The 12,159-nt window shown below is 35.7% G+C and overlaps 1 protein-coding gene across 1 annotated transcript in view; it reads left to right on the top strand.

Moving 5' to 3' along the window:
- Nucleotides 1-12,159, top strand: part of cdh12b (cadherin 12b) — a 128,311-nt gene that overhangs the window by 109,690 nt on the left and 6,462 nt on the right. Inside the window, 4 exon segments of the mRNA XM_079595684.1 lie at nt 4,644-4,765; nt 6,421-6,538; nt 8,767-8,949; nt 8,952-9,017. Coding sequence (XP_079451810.1) covers nt 4,644-4,765; nt 6,421-6,538; nt 8,767-8,949; nt 8,952-9,017 — 489 coding nt within the window.

The raw sequence follows: 12,159 nt of genomic DNA, 5'->3' as shown, positions 1-12,159 counted from the left end.
ATGCAAAGCTGAATTTTCAGCATCATTACTCCAGTCAGTGTCACATGATCCTTCAAAAATCATTATAATATGATGATTTGCGGTTCAAGAGAAAAAATCTGATTATTATCAATGTTTAAAATACTGCAACCCATTTTATTTAAAATAAATTTGTGTGAAAAGAGTGATACTTTTTCAGGATTCTCAATGAATAGAAACTTCATAAGAACAGCATTTATTTGAAATATTTTATAACAAAATTATTGTATAACAACTCAAGAACACTTTTGATCAATTTAATCAGTGCTTGATGAACAAAAATATATTTTTGAAAAAAAATAAAAATAACTTACTGACCCTGATCTTTAACAGTATTTTTTTATTTTTTTTTATTAATTAATTAATTAATTAGTTAATTAATTAATTAATTAATTAATTTATTTATTTATTTATTTATTTATTTATTTGTTTGTTTGTTTGTTTGTTTATTTATTTATTTTATTTAACATTCTACACCCCTTTTTGGATGACATCACAAACTCCTTTTACTGTAGCACTTTATTTTACAGTGTACATACAATGTACTTATTATAACAATTGCAATAACTGGGTAAAGGTACTAACCCTGAACCTACCCCTAAACATAATCTTAACCCATGTAGTAACCTTATAATACCAGTACTTTCTTGGGTAACTAAGTACACATTTTACAATGTCAGCCCTCTCCTCCAGCCACCTCAGTTGTGCTAAATAACACCCACTTTTCATAAGCCGATCAATTCTCAAAGTCCCGGCCGACAATTTGTATCTTTCTGGTTGAATATGCTATTTCATTTGGAAAGGCCTTCAGATTATGGAAGTAAAAGGGGTTGCAAACTACATTTCACATTGACTATTTTAGGAAGCCATTTGAAAGGCGATCACGCACCAACGTCAAACTTGTCATTGCTGTAATTGTGTTTGTGTCGGAAAAGATCTGTGGATTGAATCACCGCGTAAATAAGCAAATCCATCGTCATCAAGTCGTCAAATCCGCCGAGAAGTCACCAAAGCCATTATCTTGGAGGCTATGTGGTGCTCAATCAAAATTACAAACGCGGCGACTCACATTCATTAAGACGGAATGGGGATGAGAGGTCATTAAAAGTTGAGCCTGTATCACCATGGTAACGGTTATTACTCACTGTCTCTCAAGGTTGCACTGCTGATATGCTAATTGTGATTTCTAAAGCTAATTTGGGAGACTTAGCAGAAGTCAGAGCAGTTACTTCACTCCTCTACTGCAGTGGGAATTGTCCACCATGTGTTAGAAGCTCCGTTTTTATCCATTTTCTGTCTTCACTATCAGTGTATTGAAGACAATTTTACATCCTGTTCCTTTGGATGGAATCATTCAGATTAAGAGAAATCACAGAGCACATTGTCTTTCATTCATAACTCATGCCTTTCTAAATATTAGAAAAATATATATATATATTCAATTATTGATCAACTAAGCCATCTCTTACCAAACTTACCATTTAGCATGTCCCTAAAACTTTTTCACCCACTTTGGGGTAGCCTTGGAGCGGTAATTTGGAGCTGTAAAATGAACACAAAAAGTATTTAACCAGACATTTTTTGCAGTCTTACGTCTTATAAATGCTAATTTCACCAGCGTGTGGTGTGCAAAACCCTCACTAGCATTATACAGAGTCTTGTAAAACATGCGTGACTGCTTTTATATCTCTCAGAACCAGTGATTACGAGATGCGCAGAACACCTGTTTAACACCATCACAAGCTAGTCTGGCATACATCGCAGATTCTTGTTTTTCTGCCTCTCTCCTGAGCTTTTTAGCAGTGTTAATGCCACGCCAGGTGGAATTCCAGATGTTCTGGAGTCTCTGAATCATATTGTACTAAATATGAAAATGCTGAGGAAAGCACGAGTCAGCACGCAGTTTTCAAACATTTCACGCTTGTTGCACATGAAAACTTCTGCCCTTAGTTTCCATTAGAACACACAGATACCCTTGATTTACATAATCCCTTCTATGAATAGTCAGCTAGCTGAAGAAAACAGCTTTTTTACTCTACAGTTAGAAAAAAAAAATGTGTTTCTTGCCCTGTTTACATCAGTTGAAAACAGGGCAACAATCAAGTTAATGAAAAGGAAAGTGTTTTTCTCATATACAAGCTAATGTACACAAATGTTCTGTCAAACCTGTAAATCAAAAGACAAAAACATCACAAAGACTCTCATAAAGGCACATTTACTGTGTTATTCGGTCTCTAAAAGTCTCGGATTTCACTCTTATACAACATCGCCATCTAGTGGTTAAATCCGTCCTTGTTGAAGCCATGGTTAACCACTACACTAAAGCTTATAGGCTTAAATTATATTTTCTATGAAAATTTGTTGCAAAATGTAACATTAACAACATCATTAGTGAATATAATATAGGCTAGTTTATGAATTTTGAGGGCATTTGTCAATTACATTTGTCCACTTCAATACGGGTTATAAGCAAACAAACATCCTTATTCTATATATCGCTTCCGGTTTATGTTTTTTTGGATGTTCTTCATTAAATATAGTGCTGCCTAAGATAAGCATAACCGATGTCCATCGCATATTGAGATTGATATCGAAATGTTTTTTGTTAGTTCATAGCCTACTTCAAAACATATTTTTTTCCGACAAGCGGATGATGACATGTTTGTTCATGTGGCGTTCAGAGTAAAGTCTGTAGAATACAGTTGTACATTTTCTCACCATTTTCATCAGTGAAACACACACACACACACACACACACACACACACACACACACACACACACATATAATTATGGGTCAAAGTTCACACCCTGAATTGTTAAATTATTTTCAAGATACTATTGATATTGTCCATAGATTAGTCATATGTTCAGCTTTACGTAATGACAAATGGAAATGTCTAAAAGTTAAGTTAGGAAATTATAACGTGTTGCCATGTATGAACATATTACAGTAAATACTACGTGGGTTAAAATTTTGCATTTAACATTTAGTTAGCCAAAACTTTTTTTGTATTATTGTTTTATATCTTTCAAAACTCCAGTATTGGCCAAGTAACAAGTCATTTTCTGCAGGACATTTGGGGCAGAAGCACAGGGCCTGAATTATGATGTGTCAGATCTCAGATAAATTGTAGCAACAGTATTATTTTTATTTATTTTATTTTGTTACTGGACATCAGACGCCCTGGAGTCCCTGAAGCTGAAGTAACAAGCAGCTGCGCTCGCACACGCACACACACAAACACACACACACACTCTCTTTCTCTCCAGGAAGATTGCTCATCTTCATCAAGGTCGCCCACAGGTCTTGGCTTTATACGGGACCCCGGGGAGGGATGAGTTCAGATCCCTCGTTCTAAGCCTTCTCACCTTCTCCTCAGACATGCTGAGCCCATCTCACGGATCTGATCTATAAAAGTTTATTCCGCACTGATGTTCACCTCCACACACACTGCCCGCTCAAACAATATCAGCAAGACGTGTTCGAACATCAACAGCTGTGCCAGAGAGGACACCAATGACCTTGTGTGTCAGCTAGAAAGTTCTTCTGTGTTATTTTATCAACCATGTTATTCAGTTAAAAAATGATGAAACTACTTTTTGTGTAGTTTTATGAATAGAATAGAATAGAATAGAATAGACAGTTTGGGGATAACCCTATAAATGATTGCTGTAAAACCACATGGTGGCAGTATAGTAGTATGGTTTAAACATGTTTATATCATTAGTACAGTACCACTCTTTTTATGCCTTTAAATTATATTTGAAATATTTTTGGTTCCTCAATAGAAAGCTCATGTGATATGCCGTCTATGTATGATTTAAAGGAAGTGTGGAGTTATTAATGTGATCCAATCCAAATGCAAAGCGGTTCTGAAGCCATCATACCGGCAGTTATAAAGTGTATATGCTGATTCTGTTTTAAACACTCTGTCTGGGTACTTGAAATCTTTTTTTTAAAGTAACTTCTTCAAACTGTACTACCATTCAAAAGTTAGGGGTTGGTTTGATTTTTTTTTTTTTTTTTTTTTTCTAAGAAGTCTTCTGTATTAATTTGATCAAAAACACAAAACAATAATGTTGTTAAAAATTACTACAATTTAAATTAACTCTTGAATATATTTTAAAATGTATTTTTTTTTCTGTGATCAGTCTTCAGTGTCACATGATCCTTCAGAAATTATGATTTGCTGCTCAAAAAAACATTTCTTATTATTATCAATGTTAAGAAATAGGATTATTGGATGAATCAAATGTGCAAAAGAACAGCATTTTTTTTTTAAATACAATTTTTTTGTGATGTTATAAATCTCTTTACTGTCACTTTTGATGATTTTAACATATCATTGCTGAATTAAAGTATTACTTTGCTTTAAAAGAATCGTACCCACATTTTCATAATTCAAAGCGTATTTTATCAAATAAAGCTAATATAAATGTATCATGTTGTAGATATTGGAATGTTTATGTTGGGCATTTCAAACATCTTTAAAATCATCAAGGAACAGAAAAGTTCCCCTAAACTGAAGAACGACTGTAAACGTGTGCATTGTAATGTATGTGTAAAGAAAAGTTCACAGGGTGCTGTCTGTCATCATATCTTACGTGTGTGTTGTTTGTGTAGATAACCCAGTGCTGACCAGTAGAGTGGCCGTCACAGTTCATGTGCTGGACATTAATGAGTTTCCACCAGAGCTGGCCATGCCTTACGAGACCTTCGTGTGTGAGAGCGCCAAAGCCGGGCAGGTGAGTGCATATAAATGGTTGTGTGTGCATGTGTGTATGTTTGCATGTCGAAAACCAATTCTGGTCTAATGAGCCATTTAAGATGATGTATGACAGACTCCAGACTCTGACACTCTCATTAATTCCAGAAAGTGCAGTATATTCCCTGTTCTAGCCAGACACAGCGTGTGTGTGTGTGTGTGTGTGTGTGTGTGTGTGTGTGTGTGTGTGTGTGTGTGTGTGTGTGTGTGTGTGTGTGTGTGTGTGTGTGTGTGTGTGTGTGTGTGTGTGTGTGTGTGATTTCCTAATCTACTGTATTTTACCCTCTATGCACTGAACCTCGGAGTAAACGGGAAAATCTTTCTAAAAACCTAGTTATGAGTAATTGTATTATACAATATATTTTATTTTATTTTCTCATTCCTGCCTCACTTGATGCCAGGAGGGGTATAAAAAACGAAAAGAAAAAGAAAAACACTTTTTCCATTAAAAAAAATCTCCTTTTCTTATTTTGAATAAGTATGACGCTTCTGGCCAGAAGTGTGTTGATTGATACATTGGACAGGAAGAGCCTGGTGGGTAAGTGATGCATTAGTGCTGTGCTAATCGTCCTACCCAGCATGCACCTGTGGTGCCTGTGACAGCTCTACAACAGGTGATGCCAGCGGGAGGGTGGGCGGTACGGATGTCTGCTAGCCACGGAAGATCGATCTGCTTGCGATGTTAGTGCACAGTGTATCATGATCACTGGATGTGAAAGCAGACTAATTGGTTTTAGATGCAGAATGGAGAAGAAAAACCACAGGAGCAGTGTTTTCAACATTATTATTGAGCACATGTTTCCGGCTGATGCGTGCATTCATCCACTTGCGACTCGTTTTTTTAATTATGCGTCATTTAATGTTGTGAGTTTAATTGCTTCATATACATAAAGCACTGTAAATTGGGTTGTTTTTCTTATGTTATGTGGCTGCATATATATCTCCATTAATTATGGAAAATTAGTTTTCTACACTCTCTGTCTTTTAAAACACCCCCATGGTTTCAGATAATGTTTATTTATGACTATAGTTTGTCCATAAATACCTGATGATATTAATTTCAATTTTAATAATGTATATTTAATAAAGTTTATTATAATTGCCTAAGAGTTGATTTGCCTGTTCACTAATAACCTTCATAAATCATTAGAAAAATGTAATATTCACCATAAAACATTTAAACAGAAGTTGTATTCGTCTTTTATTCCCTATTGTGACATATTTGAGTGAAACTGTTTCTCGAATCAGAAGAATGTAGGGCAGGGCTTGATTGTGTCCATGGGGAATTGATTGGTTGTTGGATGATTGTGGTGTGCTGCTATTGGTGGATCTCATGTGAGTGACACATTGTCCCGCCCTCACCCCATCAGAGGAAGAGGAAGGGGTTAATTTGATTAAAGATTATGAAGGCACATGAATAAAAATAAATGATGTGCACATATTTAATGAAAACAATAATTTTACATTTTGATGTCATGGTGACTTTAAACAAGAGATAAGTTATGCAATGGTTACTTTATTTTTTACATTTTCGCACAATCTGTGTCCATCAGTGATAAAATGTGAAATCAGAGACTGTTTATGATCAATTCTTAAACCCTGATCAATAATCTTTCGATTAACGTTGTGTCACAGGTGGTTCAGGTCATCAGTGCAACCGACCAGGATCTCCCTCAAGCCGGACAAAGATTTTCCTTCAAATCCCCTCAAGAGGGAGTGAAGACCAAAAACTTCACCATCAGAGACTTTGGGAGTGAGTCTGTCTGTTATTTCCTAGTCAAGTGATCTGTTTGGAAGAAGAAGAAAAAAAGAGAGAAAAAATCATATAAATAATTATAGATGTATATATAATTTCATACACAAGTGTATGGAGGGCAAAATTACTCAATATTATATCAATAAATAAGTGTTGCATTATTTAAATAAATTATTAAGTACATAATTAAATTGTAAATACAATATAAAAAAATCAATTAATTATTAAATCACCAAACAAATGAATAAGTGTACTTTTATTTAATTTTAGCATCTGTTATTATCCATTATTTTTGGATTTTTCTTTTAAGCACAAGCTTGTGACATTCAATTTTTTTGTGCATGCAATCTTTAGGTAAAAAAATATTGAATTCAAGAAAAATCGTGACACTGTGTTTTTATGTAATTGTTTATTTATAACGCAGCTGACGTGCTATTCTTCCACTACGTTCACTATTTTAGGCTTTATGGAATGGCTGTGCTCACTTTAGGCATGAATGCACACTTAAGATGTGATTTACTGGGACAAGGTGACAGTTTCCGCTGTGGGCAGTTTAGGAAAAAAAAAAGTGATGAAAAGGGTCTGTAACATGCGAGATTTTCTTGAAAATGCCCACCCGTCAAGAAAATGCGGTCAGCATAAAGTCACAGAGACAAGGTCAGGTGGTCTGACCAGAGTTCATAACCAGCAACTTACAGCCGCCATGATGCTGGCGAAGACAACATGTAATTTCTCTGAACATTAAAACAACCACACTGATTTTTACAAAACACAAACAGAGACATTGCATTGTTTAGTGCCATTTAACCGTTATGACTGGAGCATGGGTGTTGCTACAAGGACAAATCTCTTGTGAAAAACACAATTCTGTGTAGTTTTGGGACATATAATCACATTTTTAGAGTTCAAAGCTGCGCTATCATCACAAGGATGTCTGTTCAAAACAGTGTGCAGCAAAATAATGCTGTCCTATACAGTATAATCAATGTGTCTCTGTCTTCTGAATCTGATGCCATATGAATCTACTAGTGCAGAGAAGTCTGATTCACCTAATGAATCAATTTGTACAGACTGTTCATGTCAAAAAAATATTCACAGATTCACGTAATATCTTAATGTAATTAAATATTTTGTTAAATTCGAATATAGATTTAGTTGTGTCTATATTGAGTGTAAGTTTACCTATTCAAGTTTAATGATGTCAATGATAACACTAATTGTAAAAATATGTAATGCCTTTTAAAATGGTAGCTGTCAAGGGAAATATTGATTATAAATATTTTATTCAGCATTAGAAGTAGCCTTATCTCTTTTAAAAAGCACCATTTCAAACTATTTGTGCTTTTGTTACATCAGATTAGAAGCATGAACATGTCCGATTCTGCTGTAAGGGTTTGGAACTGAGTCAGAGAGATGGAGTTGCCTTCAGGAAGTTATAAATCTCAGTTGACCAGCAATGTTACAGTAGGTCACCAGAATGTGAAAGAGCTTCTCTACCTCCTGAAATCATTGCAGATGAATGTGCAGGCTCAAACAGTCTCCTCAAAGAGATAAAGCATTTTATTTAGACGCCTGAGGGGGATTCGGCACCCAGCTGTAGTGTGATATCCCTGTTGAACTAGACTGCATAGTGCACTAAACACTGTTTGTTCACTGTGAAAAATTATGCAAGAGAGCTCGTTGTGATGCACAAAATCATCTAGATGAAGGATGCAGTGGTTATGGTAAATCAATAACAATCCTTTATAATGACACAAGCATACTTCCTGCGGCGCTCTGGGGTTGTCAACAAAATCACCAAACAATCAATAGCTGTGTGCTAGTTCATAAGCAAATTCAATTTGTGGTTTTCTGCGGGGGGTTATTATTAAGCTGAATAAAAAGTTAAATATGTAAGTGAAGTAATCTTGGTAATTTTTGCTCCCCTTGTCGCTTCCTGAGCCTAATAACACTGACTAGAAATAATATATATTTTTAAAGTATTATATATATATTAATGTATTATTAAATAATTATATCTAAAACAATTTTATATATTTTGATTATATATAATTATATTAATATATAATAAATATATTATATTAAAATATATATTAAATATATTAAAAATAAATATAAATAATAAAATAATCATATTAATATGACAAAAAAAAAATCTTTATTTTTCTTTGATACAAATGCTAAATAAATATTTTAAAAAAAAGTTTTGTTTTTTTTCTTCCTAGATAACACTGCTGGAGTCGTTGCCCTGCGTAGTGGTTTTAAAAGGTGGTCTCAGGAGATCTACCACCTTCCAGTGGTGATTGAGGACGGTGGCCTCCAGACTTTGAGCAGTACCAGTACTCTCACCATCCGCGTGTGTGGCTGTGACACCGAGGGATCTTTATTAACATGCAGCGCTGAAGCCATTTCCTTCCTGTGGGCCTCAGTACCGGAGCCTTGATCGCTATTCTGGTGTGCATCGTCATACTGCTGGGTAAGCAAACATCCATCCATCAGAGCGTCTGACAGAGAGAGAGAGAAGAGAGAAAGAGAGAGAGAGAGAGAGAGAGAGAGAGAGAGAGAGAGAGAGAGAGAGAGAGAGAGAGAGAGAGAGAGAGAGAGAGAGAGAGAGAGAGAGAGAGAGAGAGAGAGAGAGAGAAATAGGTGGAATAGAATGCATTAATTGATAATTAATGTAATATGCCACATTGCTTTCACATGACTTTACTGTGTTTGGCACATGACCTTGGCATTCAGTTATCATTTTGTAAATCATTTTGCAATTTAAATCCAATTTGGTGCAAAGAATATTTGACTGTAGGATAAAAAAAAATGAGCCCAGAAATATATTCTTCCAGTTTATCAGTCACCCATGGAAGATCATTTTGTACTCTAGGTCATACAGAAAATCTGCATACTGTGCACATATACTGAGAAATGTAGAATTCCAAACATCATTATTTTTACAATATCATTTTGTGATGCTAGTGGATTTAAAATTACACACTTACCTTGAACTTAGCACATTAAAGGGTTAGTTCACCCAAAAATGAAAATAATGTCATTAATGACTCACCCTCATGTCTGTCTAAGCCCGTAAGACCTCCGTTCATCTTCGGAACACAGTTTAAGATATTTTAGATTTAGTCCGAGAGCTTTCTGTCCGTCCATTGAAACTGTATATACAGTATACTGGCCATGTCCATAAAGGTAATAAAAACATCATCAAAGTAGTCCATGTGACATCAGTGGGTTAGTTAGAAGTTTTTGAAGCATCGAAAATACTTTTTGGTCCAAAAATAAAACTAAATAAGACTTTATTCCGCATTGTATTCTCTCCCGGGTCTGTTGTGAATCTGCGTTCACGACTCCGCAGTGACGCTGCTGACGGAAGACGCTGATGACGTGTTATCTGGTGCGCCCGAGCTTCGTTTACAGTCTGAGGGAGACGCACGCTATATTCAAGCTATTCTACATTGTTTGCGTGGATATCATTTTTTTAATGGTGCGTAAATGTGCATGTCGCGGATGAGACACTTTTACAGCGTGCGTTTCCCTCAGACTGTAAACGAAGCTCGGGCGCACCAGATAACACGTCATCAGCGTCTTACGCCATCAGCGTAACTGTGAAGGATTGACAACAGACCCGGGAGAGAATACAATGCTGAATAAAGTCTTATTTTGTGTTATTTTTGGACCAAAAAGTATTTTCGATGCTTCAAAAACTTCTAACTAACCCACTGATGTCACATGGACTACTTTGATGATCTTTTTATTACCTTTATGGACATGGCCAGTATACTGTATATACAGTTTCAATGGAGGGACAGAATGCTCTCGGACTAAATCTAAAATATCTTAAACTGTGTTCCGAAGATGAACGGAGGTCTTACGGGCTTAGAACGACATGAGGGTGAGTCATTAATGACATTATTTTCATTTTTGAGTGAACTAACCCTTTAAGCACATTCACAAATGATTTTATTTCTGTAATATGAAATATCTCAAAGTGAAAGCATTTAATAAAGAAAAATACTGATTGGATCATGAAAAGTGCAAGAATGAGGAAGTTGGAGGGGAGATTTGAGAAATTGTTACATCAGTTGAAAAAAGGAAAGTGATTATGATGTGACGTTGTTGTTGTTTATGCACTTTAAAAAGTATATATTCATTTTGATTTCATGAAGACTTCTTTCAGCTGGCTTTAGGCGCTTCTTGGACTCCCTATTTTTAGATGGAAGATGCATAGGCCGCTCTGAAACTCTCTGGGGAGGTTTAATTAAAACACACGTGTTAATTAAGTGCCTGTATATTGGCCATTCTAGACAGGTAAGGAGGAGGATAGTTTGATAAAGTGAACAAGCACGGCTTTAAATGAGCCTCGTCTTCGCCCATCAATGTCATAGTGAAAGCCCTAAATCTCTGAGTGTCATTAACATCAGATCGCATGCGGGCTGAATTACTCTCCATGTTAACTTAACCCCTGAGGTCTAGACGGGGAAATCTCAGGAGTTATAAACGCAGTTCATTTGCATACGGGATGTGCGGGGTGTTGGGGTGGAGGGGTGAGGAATGAAGTGGAGACTTTTATGGCCTCGTTTCCATGGTAATTTGTGTGGGCTGGCTGGTCATTAAGTAAGAGCGTGCTCAACAAAATGAGGTTAGCACTCGGCTGTCCTCGAACGAACCTCAGACACAGATCTCACTGCAGCCTTTCAGTCGGAAATGATGTGTATGTCCACCGGACTGACAGTTAAGCCTATACTTCAGGAAAATTACAACACACAGACAATCTGCGAGCTGGACCGGAACGTGGACAGTCTGCAAGCTATAAGTTTTGTCATCAGCACAGACTGCAAGGTCAAAGAAGTATGTTTTGAAAGGATTGGACTTCCAGCTGTGTGCAAAATGCAGTGGAGCTTAAAAAAAAATAAGTATAGATAGATAGATAGATAGATAGATAGATAGATAGATAGATAGATAGATAGATAGATAGATAGATAGATAGATAGATAGATAGATAGATAGGTAGATAGATAGTCCAAAAGATCAGAATTGATTTGAAATAGAAATATGTTGTGAAATTATAACCGTCTTTACTGTAATTTGATCAGTCAAATGCATCCCTTTGTTCAATAAAAGTATCAATTGCTTAAAAAAAAAACGTACTACCCGAAACTTTTGAACAGTACTATCAAAATCTGCTAATAATGGTTTTGGAAAGTGATTTTTCACATTATTTACAACAGTATCTGCATTTCCATGGGTAAAAAAACAAACAAAAAAAATGTTATAAGACACGATAAACAGAAACAACTGTGCATCAAAGCAACTTGTTTCCTGGTAAAAATGTACTTGATTTTCAAAAGGTAATGAATTTGCGAAAGCTGAATGTAACATTTTTTTGACAAGTCAAATTCTTTTTTCGCCTCTTCACGATGACTCGCTTGCTGTAGTCCTCAGTTGTAAGTCGCTTTGGATAAAGGCGTCTGCTAAATGACTAAATGTAAATGTAAGTCAAACATGTCTCTGTCTCTGAGTAACATAATTTATTTATGCCACGCAATAAACTTGATTCCGTAAAATAAGTGTAATGAATAACACAAAAAGCATTTTGAAACGCCTCCAGCGCGTTT

Source organism: Phoxinus phoxinus (genome assembly GCF_949152265.1).
Source record: "Phoxinus phoxinus genome assembly, chromosome: 21".
Classification (NCBI taxonomy): domain Eukaryota; kingdom Metazoa; phylum Chordata; class Actinopteri; order Cypriniformes; family Leuciscidae; genus Phoxinus; species Phoxinus phoxinus.
This window is presented reverse-complemented; position numbering and strand designations above follow the sequence as displayed.